The 20,119-nt window shown below is 31.6% G+C and overlaps 1 protein-coding gene across 1 annotated transcript; it reads left to right on the top strand.

The window, feature by feature from the left end:
* The first annotated feature begins 3,226 nt into the window (after nucleotides 1-3,226).
* Nucleotides 3,227-4,105, top strand: LOC141679719 (uncharacterized). The gene has a single exon (XM_074486140.1). The coding sequence runs from the start codon at nucleotides 3,227-3,229 to the stop codon at nucleotides 4,103-4,105; it is 879 nt and encodes a 292-aa protein (XP_074342241.1).
* Nucleotides 4,106-20,119: the final 16,014 nt, after the last annotated feature.

Here is a 20,119-nt window from a genome sequence, read left to right as displayed (position 1 = left end):
ATCTTAACATCCGTACAGTTGGATCGTCGAAAAAATCATTTTAAAAATTAACTTGTAAATCGGGAAGGAGTCTCGTTGTTGGGAGTTGTACTTTTACTAGATTTTTCTAATCCTGACATGCAAGATGAATTTCAAATTTTTTAATAATTTTTTCATATGACTAAAATTGATATTTCTTAACATCCGTACAATTGGATCTTCGAAAAAATCATTTTAAATAATATTCTTTTAAATCGGGAACCAGTCTCGTTGTTGGGATGGTACTTTTACTAGATTTTTCTAATCCTGACATGCAAGATGAATTTCAATTTTTTTAATAATTCTTTTATATGACTAAAATTGATATATCTTAATATATGTACGGTTGGATTGTCGAAAAAATCATTTTAATTATTATTCTTGTAAATCGGGAACGAGTCTCGTTGTCGGGGGTAGTACTTTTCCTAGATTTTTTTAATCGAGTCATACAAGATGAATTTCAAATTTTTTAATAAATTTTTCATATGACTAAAATTTATTTATATTGACATCCGTACGGTTGGATCGTCGAAAAAATCATTTTAAAAATTAATCTTGTAAATTGGGAACGAGTCTTGTTTTCGGGAGTGGTACTTTTTCTAGATTTTTCTAATCCTGAAATGCAAGATGAATTTTAAATTTTTTTAATAATTTTTTCATATGACTAAAATTGATATATCTTAACATCTGTAAGGTTGGATTGTCGAAAAAATTATTTTAAAAATTAATCTTGTAAATCTGGAACGAGTCTCGTTGTCGAGATTGGTACTTTTACTAGATTTTTCTAATCCTGACATGCAAGATGAATTTCAAATTTTTTAATAATTTTTTCATATGACTGAAATTGATATATCTTAACATCTATAAGGTTGGATCGTCGAAAAAATCATTTTAAAAATTAATCTTCTAAATCGGGAACGAGTCTCGTTGTTGGGAGTGGTACTTTTACTAGATTTTTCTAATCCTGACATGCAAGATGAATTTCAAATTTTTTAATAATTTTTTCATATGACTAAAATTGATATATCTTAACATCCATACGGTTGGATCATCGAAAAAAATTATTTTAAAAATTAATCTTGTAAATCTGGAACGAGTTTCATTATTGGGAGTGGTACTTTTACTAGATTTTTATAATCATGACATGCAAGATGAATTTCAAAATTTTTAATAATTTTTTCGTATGAGTAAAATTGATATATCTTAACATCCGTACGATTGAATCTTTGAAAAAATCATTTTAAATAATATTCTTGTAAATCGGGAACGAGACTCGTTGTCGGAAGTGGTACTTTTACTAGATTTTTCTAATCCTGACAAGCAAGATGAATTTCAAATTTTTAATAATTTTTTCATATGACTAAAATTGATATATCTTAACATCTGTACGGTTGGATCGTCGAAAAAATTATTTTAAATATTATTCTTGTAAATCGAGAACGAGTCTCATTGTCGGGGGTGGTACTTTTCCTAGTTTTTTTAATCGAGTCATGCAAGATGAATTTCAAATTTTTTAATAATTTTTTCATATGACTAAAATTTATATATATTAACATCCGTACGGTTGGATCGTCGAAAAAATCATTTTAAAAATTAATCTTGTAAATGGGGAACGAGTCTCATTGTCGGGAGTGGTAATTTTACTAGATTTTTCTAATCCTGACATGCAAGATGAATTTTAAATTTTTTAATAATCTTTTCATATGACTAAAATTGATATATCTTAACATCTATAAGGTTGGATCGTCGAAAAAATCATTTTAAAAATTAATCTTGTAAATCGGGAACGAGTCTCGTTGTCGAGAGTGATACTTTTACTAGATTTTTCTAATTCTGACATGCAAGATGAATTTCAAATTTTTAAATAATTTCTTCATATGACTGAAATTGATATATCTTAACATCTGTAAGGTTGGATCTTCGAAATAATCATTTTAAAAATTAATCTTGTAAATCAGGAACGAGTCTCGTTGTTGGGAGTGGTACTTTTACTAGATTTTTCTAATCCTGACATGCAAGATGAATTTCAAATTTTTTAATAATTTTTTCATATGACTAAAATTGATATATCTTAACATCCGTACGGTTGGATCGTCGAAAAAATCATTTTAAAAATTAATCTTGTAAATCGGGAACGAGTCTCGTTGTTGGGAGTGGTACTTTTACTAGATTTTTCTAATCGTAACATGCAAGATGAATTTCAATTTTTTTAATAATTTTTTTACTACACCAAATATGGCCTATTGCAAGCACAAAATATAATTGTGTTGCAGAAAATGTTGCAGTAAAACAAATTTTTCAACTCTATTGCAATAATTTATAAAAGTGTTACATAAAATACGTAAGTGTTGCATGGTTAAGGTCCAATTTGAAAAAATTGTAAAACGTGCAACATATTTCAAGTAATGTTGCAATAATAGTAACACTTTTGGTCAAATTGACCGAAAACACAGTCGGGAACACTGAAATTGGGGATGGCGGGATACCAAAAATTATTTTACACTTTTATTTTGGCACCAAAAATTGAATACACTTTTATTTGGACAAAAATTCACCCCCAAATCTATTACATAGAAATTCACACCTCTCTCTCACCTCCCTCGCATCTCTCTCTGACCTCCCTCGAATCTCTCTCTCGCACACCTCTCTCACACCTCTCTCACATCTCTCCTTCACACACCTCTCTCACACCTCTCCCACATCTCTCTGTCGCAACTCGAAGCTCATCTCGAAGGCTTTCTCACATCTCGAAGGCTTGAAGCTCATCTCTCTCACTTGAAGCTCGATTGAAGCGCGATTAAACTCGATTAAAGCTTGATATAAGGTAAAACTCATCTCTCTCACTCTTCAAACACTCCTCTATCTGATTATTTGTGAATGCATGTAAAAATTTTGTGTATTTTTTGTGCTTTTTGTGTTCTTTTGTATTTTGTTTTTGTTATGTGTTTTTGTAAAATTAGTAGGTTCTTGGTCTGACTATTTCTGAGAATTTTATTTTAATTTTTTGATGTTTTAAAGTCAAAATACCATGTTATTTTAAGTCAAAAGTGCCCTGTTCTTGGTCTGTTTTTTTGTGTTCTTGTTGTAATTATAAGTCAAACTGCCCTGTTCTTGGTCTGTTTTTTTGTTCTTGGTTCTTGTTGTTGTCTGATTGTGTTGAAAACTTAAGTGAATTTTGTGGTTTTGTTTCAAAAAATTTATGTAGAAAATGGATGTTAAAGGAGAGAAATGGGTAACACTTCCCAAGTACAGTGATAGATATAGGAAGGGAGTTGAAGCTTTTGTTAACCAAGCATTTTCCCGATATGCCGTAGGAAACGAGCTTAAGTGCCCTTGTAAGAAATGTGGTAATCGTTTTTGGAGTGGTGCTAAGGCTATACACGAACATCTAGTCTGTAATGGTCCTTGTTCCCATTCCGTTGAATGGATTTACGAGGTCTCAACCCATGAGATAGATAGGGTTGCTGATGAGATGGATATTAATATAGGTGTAGGTCTTGGAGATGAATTTGATGCTATGATACACAATGCATATGGTACTAATGACGTTACTGACCACGTTGGTAGAACAGGACTAAACGATGACGCAAGGAAATTTTATCGCCTTGTTAAGGAGGGTGGACAACCGTTATATCCCGAGTGCAAAAAATTTAGTCGATTAAGTTTCTTAGTTAGGCTTTATCAACTAAAGTGCATTCATGGATTTAGTGAATCAGGATTTAGTGACTTACTTGAATTGATAAAGGAGGTTTTCCCTCATGTAAATCTTCCGTCTTCTTTTAGTGCGGCAAAGGGTATGATTAAAGACCTAGGACTTGATTACCAAAAGATACATGCATGTCCAAATGACTGCATGCTCTTTTGGGCAGAAAACGAGAGGCTGGAGAATTGTGCTAAGTGTGGAACATCAAGATGGAGAGTAGTTGAAAAGAAGGCGAAGGCCAGGTCTGATGCAAACATAGAACTAGCATCGAATCCTAAAATCTCGGCTAAAGTGATGAGATACTTCCCTTTAAATCCAAGGCTGCAGAGAATGTTCTTGAGCTCTGATTTCTCGAGCTCAATGACATGGCATGCTTTATCATGAAAGAAAGATGGACGGTTAAGGCATCCGGCTGATGGAAAGGGTTGGAAGTCGATGAACAGTAAATATCCTGAATTTGCTGCCGAAATGCGAAATGTACGATTGGGTTTAGCGGCAGACGGTTTCAATCCATATGGATCAATGAACATATCTCATAGCACTTGGCCAGTAGTGCTCGTAAATTATAACCTCCCCCCCTGGTTAATCATGAAACCCGAAAATCTAATTCTTTCAACCTTAATCCCTGGTCCAGTTTATCCCGGTAATGAAATTGACGTGTATATGCAACCGTTAATTGCAGAGTTGAAGGAGTTATGGGCTGTTGGAATAGAAACTTATGATGCCAGGTTAGACAACACGTTTAAGCTACATGCAAGCCTATTATGGACGATAAGTGATTTCCCTGGATATGGGATTTTATCCGATTGGAGCACGAAAGGAAAGCTGGCTTGTCCTTCATGTCACTATGAGACCTCATCGACATATTTGAAACATAGTAAGAAGGTTGTGTATTTAAACCATCGAAAGTTTCTCCCTCCGGATCACAAATGGAGGTCCGATAGGCGCAGATTTAACGGAGATGTGGAAATGCTATCATGTCCTGATATATTAAGCGGAGCAGAGGTTGAAGAACTATTGCGTGGTTACGAAAATGATTTTGGGAAGCCGCTGAAAAGAAATAGAGGAACATCAGATTGCCCTTGGAAGAAGAAGTCCATTTTTTTTCGAGCTACCATATTGGAGCAATAATATGGTTAGGCATAACTTAGATGTTATGCACATTGAGAAGAACATTTGTGACAAGATTTTGGGGATTTTGTTAAATATCGGAGGCAAGACAAAGGACCATCTTAATGCTCGTCAAGATTTGGAAGAAATGGGGATTAGAAAAGTCCTTCACCCTGTCAAATGTGATGATAAACATGTTGAAATTAGGGCATCTAGTTTTGATATGACCAAAAAAGAGAAAGAGATCTTCTGTTCAGTTCTAATGAATGCTAAGCTACCATACGGATCTGCATCAAATATCAGCCGGTGCGTTCAAATGAAGGAGCGAAAGATATCGGGTTACAAAAGTCATGACGCGCATTTTATTCTGCAATTTCTATTACAATTTGCTGTCATAAAAACTCTGAAACCTGAGGTAGCAATTCCATTAATGAGGTTGGGAGCATTCTTTAGAGGCATATGTGGAAAATTCATTGAATTAGAAGATGTTGAAAAATTGTAGAAGGAAATAATCGAGATACTTTATGAGCTTGAAATGATTTTTCCACCTGCATTTTTCGATATAATGGTTCACTTACCAATTCATTTGTGCAAGGAAATAGAATTTGGTGGACCGGTGCACTTAAGGTGGATGTTTGGAATTGAACGGTATTTGTGCCAATTGAAGTCATACGTTCGGAATCGGAGTAAACCTGAAGGGTGCGTAGCAGAGGGCTACTTGGTAGAAGAATGCCTTATATTTTGCTCTAGATTTTTTGATGAGCAGTCTAAGAGTGGGACCGATACCAAGGACAGTCATACAGATGGTGGATATCCTATCGGGTCTCGGAGAAGCAGAGAAGGAAAGTCTATACATCTGGACAACAAGACATGGACAAATGCTCATCGGTACATATTATTCAACTGTGAAAACGTGGAAATCGAAAAGCTAAAAGAGTAAGTTCTAATTAACAACCAAAAATCAAGATTAATTAAAAAAAACTTTAAGACATTATAATATTGTGCTAACTTGCTGCTAATCCAATTGTAGTGAACACCATACCCTTGTTCAAAAAGATGACAAATTAAAGAGGTATAAGCGCGAAAGAATGCATACAACTGACTTTCAAAAGTGGTTGAAATATGTGGTTCAAAAAAGAGATGGAATTTCACTGGAATTGTCCTCGTTGGCAAGGGGCCCTCTTCGTTCGGCAAAGAGATTTACAGGTTACAATGTTAATGGATATAGATTTCACAACAAGCTCAGAGATAGTAGGTGTACGACGCAAAACTCTGGTGTGTTCCTCACTGCCTTAACCACCAATTTTGCGAGTGCAAAAGATAAGAACCCAATAGTTGGGGATGTGGGATACTACGGTGCAATTGAGGAGATTATTGAAGTGGACTACTAGGGTGCGGTGTCAGTAGTACTTTTTAGGTGTTGTTGGTACCAAAAAGCTGGGGATTACTATGGGTTAGCAAGAGTGAACTTTAGTAGGTTATGTCAAAAGGAAGATCCCTTTGTCCTCGCTACACAAGTACAACAGGTCTTCTATATTGAAGATCCCACTGAAAAGAATTTGTAATTTGTTCTTCAGAAATATCCAAAGGATCAATACTCTGAAGTAGAAGAAGTGTCTGACATAGGTTATATCCCGCGAGTTGACATACCTGATACATTCACTTGGTCCAGAGATGATGTCCCGAAAAAACAATTCCCTGTTACACCTAATGAAGACCTGGATGATATTGATATATGACATTGCACTGATTTATAATTTGTTTATGTAATTGGTACTTAGAGTTTGCTTTGTAATTTGTTAGTTGAATGAGTTGGTCTGTAATCTATTTTGAACTTGAGTTGAACTTGAGTTGGTTTGTAACTTGAGTAGTAATTTATTTGGAACTTGCGTTGGTTTGTAATCTATTTGTCTATTTTCTACATGAGCCTCAATTAGTTTCTTGTTTTTTTTTTAATTTGTAACATCTAGGACTTGTATTTATATCACTGACAATTTGTTTGTACTTTTTAATTTTCAGGATGGCAAGTACAGATTATGTTCTCAGGTTCTTTCACAAGTGAACTTTTACAAAATCCAAATATGTCGATGGGACCTGTAAAGTGATTTTGGAGTATGTTGATGCAGACCAATTCTCGTACACGGTTCTGATGGAGTATGTGCTAGATGTGCTGAAATACAAGGAAATTGGTGGTGTTTATGTGAAGAAGGTTCCTTCAGGTTGGCACTTGATTCAGTCCGATGCTGACTTAACTGCATTACTAAGCAAAGTTGAAGGTGAAAGGTTAGATTTTTATGTCGATGATGTGGTTGACCAATCTGTAGAGGCTAAGCAACATGTTCAGCCCCATGTAGTTGTGCGACCAAGAACACAATTTTTTGAAGGTAATAGATTTTCATGTTGATGATGCATTCAATTTGTGCATATTAAAATGTTACATATTGTTAAACTGTTATTGCACCAACAGGTCTACAAGAAAAATGAAATTTTGTGACAGTGGATGCCCTGCAGAAACAGAGGACAAGTCGCCGATTGGCTCTTGAAAATTCGCAGGTAATTTTTCTTTATGTTTTCATGTAATTACTCTTATCAGTTATGCCTTGGATCTAATTATTATTTGATCCCTTTTTTTCAGGTAACAGATTATGAGAGGAAAAGAATGTTGCAGATTGAAGAAAAATAAAAAGAAGTTGAAGGAGTTGGGAATAAATGCGGAGAAAGATAAGAAAGGCACAAAAATCACTCCACCTGATGATGATGAGGAAGTTGATAGGGAGTACATTCCCGAACATGAGAGCTTGTCCGATGCAGAAGAAGAAGATGTGCGAGTTGTTACAAAGAAAGCTGAGCAAGTTGGTAACAAGAAAGCAAAAAATAAAAAGGTGACCATTCCGGTGAAAAGACCGAACACACGTTCAAGGGCCATAGCTCCTACTGAACCCACTGAAAAATCACCCCAACAACCAACTCGAGAATTAACCCCTCCATTGCCACCTCCCCCTCCCTTACCTGAAGTTACATCACCATTCTTCCCATTGAAAGTGGCTCCTGCCAAAAAATTCAATAATTTAGGAATTGGTACGATGGAAGCTTATGTTTTAATGAAAGAATGTCAAAAGAACCTTGAAAAAGATAAAGGGCTAGGGGATGCTGGTGGTCAAACATCTGAGCCACAACCTGATGAGGAACTGAGTGATGATAATTTAGGAGGTCAATTTCTATTTCTTGATTTTGGCTTAATTCTATTGTTAATTTTTTTCTTGATTTAATTGGCATTCAACTATTAATTAAGTGTTTTGTAATATATTTAGGTGCACCCAAGAATAGAAAGCGTCGAAGACCTACACTCATGAATGATGTTTACAGAAGAAGGCCTGATGAAAGAAAGGTCATTAAACTAAATTGCGAGCTTCAGGCCATCGCTGATGATGACAAGGTCCTCTCTGAATTTACCAACTTTTGAGGTACGTTGGCTAGGCAGTCTGTCCCACTTGATTGCCTCTCTTGGCATAAATTTCCTGAACAGCAGAAGGAAGAGCTCTGGAGTTTTGTTAAGGTAAACCGGAAACATAAACACGATAATTTACTATGGTATATTTTGTACTGTCTTTAGGTTTAGATCGAGTTGCACTAATTTTAACAAATTTTGCTAGTAAAAATATGATATTCCTGAGGAAGGAAGGACGTACACATTGCGAACAATTTGTGCTTTGTGGAGGCTGCACAAAAGCCGATTTAAGAAGAACCATTATCTTAAGTATGATAATGACAAGGACAGACTCAAAAATAGGCCAAATGTTGTTTCAGTCGAAGAATTTAAGATTTTACTTAAATACTGGGGGGATAAAGACGTGAAGGTATGCATTTTAAATATTGAACAGCTAGCCAGTACTCTACATCATGTTGGAAATTAATTATTTGTTTACACATTATTGAATGATCAGGATCGAGCTCAGAAAAATGCTAAAAATCGCAAGTTAATTGTCGAAACGCACACTGCTGGTCGTAAAAGCTTTGCACAAATTGGGGAGAAAATTGTATGTCCATAATTTATAAAATCAATATTTTTTTATTATCTATTTACGATTTCATAGATTCACTTTTTCTTGTGAATTTTTCTTGAGTTCTTGGTTTGTCTTTGTAGAAAGCAAAGAAAAAAATGTCACCTAAGCAACTAGCTCCCATGGATGAAATTTATGTGAAAACCCGTAAACAAAAAGAAGGACGCGAATACATGGTAATTTAAATTAATCATTTTCAGTTACAGGAAGCAAGTCATTTTAATTTTCATTTTTAAGCTACGGAACATGATACTAATGTTTTATACCTGTTAATTTGGTAGACTACATTGGTTGCTGAAGATGGCAGTGGGGACCAAGCTGGTAAAAAACCAAGTCATGGACCGAATTGGCTTCTTGGAAGATCGGGGAAATGCAGAAAAACAAAGAAGGCTCATCAACTAAAAGATCTAGGCAGTACTGTGCCTACTGATGTCACTGACTTGAAAAACACAATAAGGGAGGAACTCATGGCTGAAATGCAAGAGATGATAGAAAGAAAGGTGTTTGATAAAATGACCAAAGTGGTGGCAAGACTTGGAGAAATCAATCCAGATTTTAGCAACATTGATGTTCAAGAGCTTTGTGCTGCTGCTACGGATGAAAGCGAGGATAGTGATCATGGTGATGAGAATTTGGAGGATGACAATCAGGGGGACGGCGAACAGGATGATACTGAAACTGCAATTTCTGATGAATGATGCTCAGTAGTTTTATTTCTATGTGCATACTTTTGGTACTTGGTCTTTTGATATTTTGGTCCAACAATATTGTTGCTGATGTTTAGACTATTATCAGTACTTGGTTTGATATTTAGACTATTATCAGTACTTGGTTTGATGTTAGACTATGATGCAGTATATGGTTTATTGCCACTTGTTATTGTTGGATTTGCTAAATTGCAAACTGGAATGTGTTTTCAGGATTTTGACAAGTATAATTTGTCAGGTTATTGTAATCACAAACAGCATATTGCAGTTTTACCATATAAAAGTGTTGCACAAAAATGTTGCCATATACATTTAAAGTATTACACTAGGAGATAAAAATAGTGCAAGCACATGTTACTAAAAACCCAAAATTTGTTACAAATAGTATAAAATGTTGCAAAAAATGTTACAACAACTCGATTTTGTAACATTTTAAATATAAAAATGTTACACTAAAGTGTTATAAAGTTCTATTGTAACACCCTTAAATGTTACAAAAACAGAAATAAGTGTTACTAAAACTCCATTTTGTAACATATTTACATATTAAAATGTTACACAAAAGTGTTACAAGATCTATTGTAACAATTTAAAAATGTTACAAAAAGAGGAAAAAGTGTTACAAAAAAGCTCTATTGTAATAACCAAGAAAGTGTTACAACAGACTAAAATTCGTTACAAAAAGGGTCTATGGCAACGGCCGCAAATGCAACACTGCTTTTTGGCAAATATGTTACCATAGATTCTATTGTAACATATATTGGGTCTACCACAACGCTTTTTTGGTCTTGCAATAGGCCATATTTGGTGTAGTTCATATGACTAAAATTGATATATCTTAATATATGTACGGTTGGATCGTCGAAAAAATCATTTTAATTATTATTCTTGTAAATCGGGAACGAGTCTCGTTATCGGGGGTAGTACTTTTCCTAGATTTTTATAATCGAGTCATCCTAGATGAATTTCAAATTTTTTAATATTTTTTTCATATGACTAAAATTTATATATATTAACATCCGTACGGTTTGATCGTCGAAAAAATCATTTTAAAAATTAATCTTGTAAATGGGGAACGAGTCTCGTTGTCGGGAGTGGTACTTTTACTAGATTTTTCTAATCCTGAAATGCAAGATGAATTTTAAATTGATATATCTTAACATCTGTAAGGTTGGATCGTCGAAAAAATCATTTTAAAAATTAATCTTGTAAATCGGGAACGAGTCTCGTTGTCGAGAGTGGCACTTTTACTAGATTTTTCTAATCCTGACATGCAAGATGAATTTCAAATGTTTTAATAATTTTTTCATTTGAATAAAATTGATATATCTTAACATCCGTACGGTTGGATCGTCGAAAAAATCATTTTAAAAATTAATCTTCTAAATCGGGAACGAGTCTCGTTGTTGGGAGTGGTACTTTTACTAGATTTTTCTAATCCTGACATGCAAGATGAATTTCAATTTTTTTAATAATTTTTTCAGATGACTAAAATTGATATATCTTAACATCCGTACGGTTGGATCATCGAAAAAATCATTTTAAAAATTAATCTTGTAAATCGGGAACGAGTCTCGTTATTGGGAGTGGTACTTTTACTAGATTTTTATAATCATGACATGCAAGATGAATTTCAAAATTTTTAATAATTTTTTCGTATGACCAAAATTGATATATCTTAACATCCGTACGATTGGATCTTTGAAAAAATCATTTTAAATAATACTCTTGTAAATCGGGAACGAGACTCGTTGTCGGAAGTGGTACTCTTACTAGATTTTTCTAATCCTGACATGCAAGATGAATTTCAAATTTTTAATAATTTTTTCATATGACTAAAATTGATATATCTTAACATCTGTACGGTTGGATCGTCGAAAAAATCATTTTAAATATTATTCTTGTAAATCGAGAACGAGTCTCGTTGTCGGGGGTGGTACTTTTCCTAGATTTTTTTTAATCGAGTCATGTAAGATGAATTTCAAATTTTTTAATAATTTTTTCATATGACTAAAATTTATATATATTAATATCTGTATGGTTGGATCGTCGAAAAAATCATTTTAAAAATTAATCTTGTAAATGGGGAACGAGTCTCGTTGTCGGGAGTCGTAATTTTACTAGATTTTTCTAATCCTGACATGCAAGATGAATTTTAAATTTTTTAATAATTTTTTCATATGACTAAAATTGATATATCTTAACATCTGTAAGGTTGGATCGTCGAAAAAATCATTTTAAAAATTAATCTTGTAAATCGGGAACGAGTCTCGTTGTCGAGAGTGGTACTTTTACTAGATTTTTCTAATCCTGACATGCAAGATGAATTTCAAATGTTTTAATAATTTTTTCATATGAATAAAATTGATATATCTTAACATCCGTACGGTTGGATCATCGAAAAAATCATTTTAAAAATTAATCTTCTAAATCCGGAACGAGTCTCGTTGTTGGGAGGGGTACTTTTACTAGATTTTTCTAATCCTGACATGCAAGATGAATTTCAAATTTTTTAATAATTTTTTCATATGACTAAAATTGATATATCTTAAAATCCGTACGGTTGGATCGTCGAAAAAATCATTTTAAAAATTAATCTTGTAAATCGGGAACGAGTCTCGTTATTGGGAGTGGTACTTTTACTAGATTTTTATAATCATGACATGCAAGATGAATTTCAAAATTTTTAATAATTTTTTCGTATGACTAAAATTGATATATCTTAACATCCGTACGATTGGATCTTTGAAAAAATCATTTTAAATAATATTCTTGTCAAACGTGGAACGAGACTCGTTGTCGGAAGTGGTACTCTTACTAGATTTTTCTAATCCTGACATGCAAGATGAATTTCAAATTTTTAATAATTTTTTCGTATCACTAAAATTGATATATCTTAACATCGGTACGGTTGGATCGTCTAAAAAATTATTTTAAATATTATTCTTGTAAATCGAGAACGAGTCTCGTTGTCGGGGGCAGTACTTTTCCTAGATTTTTTTTAATCGAGTCATGCAAGATGAATTTCAAATTTTTTAATAATTTTTTCCTATGACTAAAATTTATATATATTAACATCCGTACGGTTGGATCGTCGAAAAAATCATTTTAAAAATTAATCTTGTAAATGGGGAAAGAGTCTCGTTGTCGGGAGTGGTAATTTTACTAGATTTTTCTAATCCTGACATGCAAGATGAATTTTAAATTTTTTAATAATTTTTTCATATGACTAAAATTGATATATCTTAACATCTGTAAGGTTGGATCGTCGAAAAAATCATTTTAAAAATTAATCTTGTAAATCGGGAACGAGTCTCGTTGTCGAGAGTGGTACTTTTACTAGATTTTTCTAATCCTGACATGCAAGATGAATTTCAAATTTTTTAATAATTTTTTCATATGACTGAAATTGATATATCTTAACATGTGTAAGGTTGGATCGTCGAAATAATCATTGTAAAAATTAATCTTGTAAATCGAGAACGAGTCTCGTTATTGGGAGTGGTACTTTTACTAGATTTTTCTAATCCTGACATGCAAGATAAATTTCAAATTTTTTAATAATTTTTTCATATGACTAAAATTGATATATCTTAACATCCGTACGGCTGGATCGTCAAAAAAATCATTTTAAAAATTAATATTGTAAATCGGGAACGAGTCTCGTTGTTGGGAGTGGTACTTTTACTAGATTTTTCTAATCTTGACATGCAAGATGAATTTCTATTTTTTTAATAATTTTTTCATATGACTAAAATTGATATATCCTAATATATGTACGGTTGGATCTTCGAAAAAATTATTTTAATTATTATTCTTGTAAATCGGGAACGAGTCGCTTTGTCGGGGGTAGTACTTTTCCTAGATTTTTATAATCGAGTCATCCTAGATGAATTTCAAATTTTTTAATAATTTTTTCATATGACTAAAATTTATATATATTAACATCCGTACGATTGGATCGTCGAAAAAATCATTTTAAAAATTAATCTTGTAAATGGGGAACGAGTCTCGTTGTCGGGAGTGGTACTTTTACTAGATTTTTCTAATCCTGAAATGCAAGATGAAATTAAATTGATATATCTTAACATCTGTAAGGTTGGATCGTCGAAAAAATCATTTTAAAAATTAATCTTGTAAATCGGGAACGAGTCTCGTTGTCGAGAGTGATACTTTTACTAGATTTTTCTAATCCTGACATGCAAGATGAATTTCAAATGTTTTAATAATTTTTTCATATGAATAAGATTGATATATCTTAACATCCGTACGGTTGGATCGTCGAAAAAATCATTTTAAAAATTAATTTTCTAAATCTGGAACGAGTCTCGTTGTTGAGAGTGGTACTTTTACTAGATTTTTCTAATCCTGACATGCAAGATGAATTTAAAATTTTTTAATAATTTTTTGATATGACTGAAATTGATATATCTTAACATCCGTACAGTTGGATTGTCGAAAAAATCATTTTAAAAATTAATCTTGTAAATCGGGAAAGAGTCTTGTTATTGGGAGTGGTACTTTTACTAGATTTTTATAATCCTGACATGCAAGATGAATTTCAAAATTTTTAATAATTTTTTCCTTTGACTAAAATTGATATATCCTAACATTCGTACGATTGGATCTTCGAAAAAATCATTTTAAATAATATTTTTGTAAATCGGGAACGACACTCGTTGTCGGAAGTGGTACTCTTACTGGATTTTTCTAATCCTGACATGCAAGATGAATTTCAAATTTTTAATAATTTTTTCATATGACTAAAATTGATATATCTTAACATCAATACGGTTGGATCGTCCAAAAAAATCATTTTAAATATTATTCTTGTAAATCGAGAACGAGTCTCGTTGTCGGGGGTGGTCCTTTTCCTAGATTTTTTTAATCCAGTCATGCAAGATGAATTTCAATTTTTTTAATAATTTTTTCATAGGACTAAAATTGATATATATCTTAACATCCGTGCGGTTGGATCGTCGAAAAAATCATTTTAAAAATTAATCTTTTAAATTAGGTACGAGTCTCGTTTTCGGGAGTGGTACTTTTACTAGAATTTTCTAATCTTGATATGCAAGATGAATTTCAATTTTTTTAATAATTTTTTTATATGACTAAAATTTATATATATTAACATCCGTACGGTTGGATCATCGAAAAAATCATTTTAAAAATTAATCTTGTAAATCGGGAACGAGTCTCGTTGTCGGGAGTGGTACTTTTACTAGATTTTTATAATCATGACATGCAAGATGAATTTCAAAATTTTTAATCATTTTTTCATATAACTAAAATTGATATATTTTAACATCTGTATGATTGGATCTTCGAAAAAATCATTTTAAATAATATTCTTGTAAATCGGGAACGAGACTCGTTGTCTTAAGTGGTACTCTTACTAGATTTTTCTAATCCTGACATGCAAGATGAATTTCAAATTTTTAATAATTTTTTCATATGACTAAAATTGATATATCTTAACATCGGTACGGTTGGATCGTCTAAAAAATTATTTTAAATATTATTCTTGTAAATCGAGAACGAGTCTCGTTGTCGGGGGCGGTACTTTTCCTAGATTTTTTTTAATCCAGTCATGCAAGATGAATTTCAAATTTTATAATAATTTTTTCATATGACTAAAATTTATATATATTAACATCCGTACGGTTGTATCGTCGAAAAAATCATTTTAAAAATTAACTTGTAAATGGGGAACGAGTCTCGTTGTCGGGAGTGGTAATTTTACTAGATTTTTCTAATCCTGACATGCAAGATGAATTTTAAATTTTTTATTAATTTTTTCATATGACTAAAATTGATATATCTTAACATCTGTAAGGTTGGATCATCGAACAAATCATTTTAAAAATTAATCTTGTAAATCGGGAACGAGTCTCGTTGTCGAGAGTGGTACTTTTACTAGATTTTTCTAATCCTGACATGCAAGATGAATTTCAAATTTCTAATAATTTTTTCATATGACTGAAATTGATATATCTTAACATCTGTAAGGTTGGATCGTCGAAATAATCATTGTAAAAATTAATCTTGTAAATCGGGAACGAGTCTCGTTGTTGGGAGTGGTACTTTTACTAGATTTTTCTAATCCTGACATGCAAGATAATTTTCAAATTTTTTAATAATTTTTTCAAATGACTAAAATTGATATATCTTAACATCCGTACGGCTGGATCGTCGAAAAAATCATTTTAAAAATTAATCTTGTAAATCAAAAATGAGTCTCGTTGTTGGGAGTGGTACTTTTACTAGATTTTTCTAATCCTGACATGCAAGATGAATTTCAATTTTTTTAATAATTTTTTCATATGACTAAATTTGATATATCTTAATATATGTATGGTTGGATCTTCGAAAAAATTATTTTAATTATTATTCTTGTAAATCGGGAACGAGTCTCGTTGTCGGGGTAGTACTTTTCCTAGATTTTTATAATCGAGTCATCCTAGATGAATTTCAATTTTTTTAATAATTTTTTCATATGACTAAAATTTATATATATTAACATCCGTACGATTGGATCGTCGAAAAAATCATTTTAAAAATTAATCTTGTAAATGGGGAACGAGTCTCGTTGTCGGGAGTGGTACTTTTACTAGATTTTTCTAATCCTGAAATATAAGATGAATTTTAAATTGATATATCTTAACATCTGTAAGGTTGGATCATCGAAAAAATCATTTTAAAAATTAATCTTGTAAATCGGGAACAAGTCTCGTTGTCGAGAGTGATACTTTTACTAGATTTTTCTAATCCTGACATGCAAGATGAATTTCAAATGTTTTAATAATTTTTTCATATGAATAAGATTGATATATTTTAACATCCATACGGTTGGATCGTCAAAAAAATCATTTTAAAAATTAATCTTCTAAATCGGGAACGAGTCTTGTTATTGGGAGTGGTACTTTTACTAGATTTTTCTAATCCTGACATGCAAGATGAATTTAAAATTTTTTAATAATTTTTTGATATGACTGAATTTGATATATCTTAACATCCGTACGGTTGGATCGTTGAAAAAATCATTTTAAAAATTAATCTTGTAAATCGAGAAAGAGTCTCGTTATTGGGAGTGGTACTTTTACTAGATTTTTATAATCCTGACATGCAAGATGAATTTCAAATTTTTTAATAATTTTTTCATTTGACTAAAATTCATATATCCTAACATTCGTACGATTGGATCTTCGAAAAAATCATTTTAAATAATATTTTTGTAAATCGGGAACGACACTCGTTGTTGGAAGTGGTACTCTTACTGGATTTTTCTAATCCTGACATGCAAGATGAATTTCAAATTTTTAATAATTTTTTCATATGACTAAAATTGATATATCTTAACATCTATACGGTTGGATCGTCCAAAAAAATAATTTTAAATATTATTCTTGTAAATCGAGAACGAGTCTCGTTGTCGGGGGTGGTCCTTTTCCTATATTTTTTAATCCAGTCATGCAAGATGAATTTCAATTTTTTTAATAATTTTTGCATAGGACTAAAATTGATATATATCTTAACATCCGTGCGGTTGCATCGTCAAAAAAATCATTTTAAAAATTAATCTTGTAAATTAGGTACGAGTCTCGTTTTCGGGAGTGGTACTTTTACTAGATTTTTCTAATCTTGATATGCAAGATGAATTTCAAATTTTTTAATAATTTTTTTATATGACTAAAATTTATATATATTAACATCCGTACGGTTGGATTGTCAAAAAATTCATTTTAAAAATTAATCTTGTAAATATGGAACGAGTTTCGTTATTGGGAGTGGTACTTTTACTAGATTTTTATAATCATGACATGCAAGATGAATTTCAAAATTTTTAATCATTTTTTTTTCGTATGACTAAAATTGATATATCTTAACATCCGTACGATTGGATCTTTAAAAAAATCGTTTTAAATAATATTCTTGTAAATCGGGAACGAGACTCGTTGTCGGAAGTGCTACTCTTACTAGATTTTTCTAATCCTGACATGCAAGATGAATTTCAAATTTTTAATAATTTTTTCATATGACTAAAATTGATATATCTTAACATCAGTACGGTTGGATCGTCGAAAAAATCATTTTAAATATTATTCTTGTAAATCGAGAACGAGTCTCGTTGTCGGGGGTGGTACTTTTCCTAGATTTTTTTTAATCGAGTCATGCAAGGTGAATTTCAAATTTTTTAATAATTTTTTGATATGACTAAAATTTATATATATTAACATCCGTACGGTTAGATCATCGAAAAAATCATTTTAAAAATTAATCTTCTAAATGGGGAACGAGTCTCGTTGTCGGGAGTGGTAATTTTACTCGATTTTTCTAATCCTAACATGCAAGATGAATTTTAAATTTTTTAATAATTTTTTCATATGACTAAAATTGATATATCTTAACACCTGTAAGGTTGGATCGTCGAAAAAATCATTTTAAAAATTAATCTTGTAAATCGGGAACGAGTGTCGTTGTCGAGAGTGGTACTTTTACTAGATTTTTCTAATCCTGATATGCAAGATGAATTTCAAATTTTTTAATAATTTTTTCATATGACTGAAATTGATATATCTTAACATCTGTAAGGTTGGATCGTCAAAATAATCATTTTAAAAATTAATCTTTTAATCGGGAACGAGTCTCGTTGTTCGAAGTGGTACTTTTACTAGATTTTTATAATCCTCACATGCAAGATGAATTTCAAATTTTTTAATAATTTTTTCATATGACTAAAATTGATATATCTTAACATCTGTACGGTTGGATCGTCGAAAAATTCATTTTAAAAATTAATCTTGTAAATCGGGAACAAGTCTCGTTGTTGGGAGTGGTACTTTTACTAGATTTTTCTAATCCTGACATGCAAGATGAATTTCAATTTTTTAAATAATTTTTTCATATGACTAAAATTGATATATCTTAATATATGTACGGTTGGATCGTCGAAAAAATCATTTTAATTACTATTCTTGTAAATCGGGAACGAGTCTCGTTGTCGGGGGTGGTACTTTTCCTAGATTTTTTTAATCGAGCCATCCTAGATGAATTTCAAAGTTTTTTAATAATTTTTTCATATGACTAAAATTTATATATATTAGCATCCGTCCGGTTGGATCGTCGAAAAAATCATTTTAAAAATTAATCTTGTAAATTGGGAACGAGTCTCGTTTTCGGGAGTGGTACTTTTACTAGATTTTTTTAATCCTGAAATGCAAGATGAATTTTAAATTTTTTAATAATTTTTTCATATGACTAAAATTGATATATCTTAACATCTGTAAGGTTGGATCGTCGAAAAAATCATTTTAAAAATTAATCTTGTAAATCGGGAACGAGTCTACTTGTCGAGAGCGGTACTTTTACTGGATTTTTCTAATCCTGACATGCAAGATGAATTTCAAATTTTTTAATAATTTTTTCATATGACTGAAATTGATATATCTTAACATCTATATGGTTGGATCGTCGAAAAAATCATTTTAAAAATTAATCTTGTAAATCGGGAACGATCCTCGTTGTTGGGAGTAGTACTTTTACTAGATTTTTCTAATCCTGACATGCAAGATGAATTTCAAATGTTTTAATAATTTTTTCATATGAATAAAATTGATATATCTTAACATCCGTACGGTTGGATCGTCGAAAAAATTATTTTAAAAATTAATCTTGTAAATCGGGAATGATTCTCGTTATTAGGAGGGGTACTTTTACTAGATTTTTATAATCCTGACATGCAAGATGAATTTCAAAATTTTTAATAATTTTTTCATATGACTAAAATTGATATATCTTAACATCCGTACGGTTGGATCGTTGAAAAAATCATTTTAAATAATATTCTTGTAATTTGGGAACGAGAATCGTTTTCGGGAGTGGTACTTGTTAGGTCACACACACATTGTAGAGGGGGTGAATACAGTGTATAATACAATCAAATCGAACTTTAATACATTAAGTAACAGAAAACAAACTTTATTGAAACAATAAACTCTGTTACAGTATGGAACTGTTACCTCTCAGTGATGAACAAATATCACGAGAGCTGCTAGGGTTACAATGAATAAACTTCTCGAATATATGATGACACTTATAGTGTAAACCCTATGTCTGTGTTTATATACTACACATTTACAAGATAATCGCTAATTGATATGGAATATAATTCTGCTTCCTAAAATATATCAATCAGATATCTTTTCTTCCAAGTATTCCATTCTTCACGGAATTCCTTCTTCATGCATATCTCTTCTTATGTTTATCTCGATCTTCTTTCCTTTAATCAGCTACTGTCCTTCTCTAATCATCCTTCAGCACTTAAGTTCTGATATCTAACTTCTGATAATTATCTCCTGATAATATAAGTACTGATATCCTTAAGTCCTGACTTCCAATATAAGTACTGATCAACAGTTAAGTACTGATTTGTCCTGTTAAGTAAGATCTGAAATCTAAACATAAATTATATTAGCCATGACATTATCAAATATATCTAACAATCTCCCCCAACTTGT

Source organism: Apium graveolens, chromosome 8 (assembly GCF_009905375.1).
Source record: "Apium graveolens cultivar Ventura chromosome 8, ASM990537v1, whole genome shotgun sequence".
Lineage (NCBI taxonomy): Eukaryota > Viridiplantae > Streptophyta > Magnoliopsida > Apiales > Apiaceae > Apium > Apium graveolens.
Note: the sequence above shows the minus strand (reverse complement) of the source record. Positions and strands in the feature narration are given on the sequence as shown.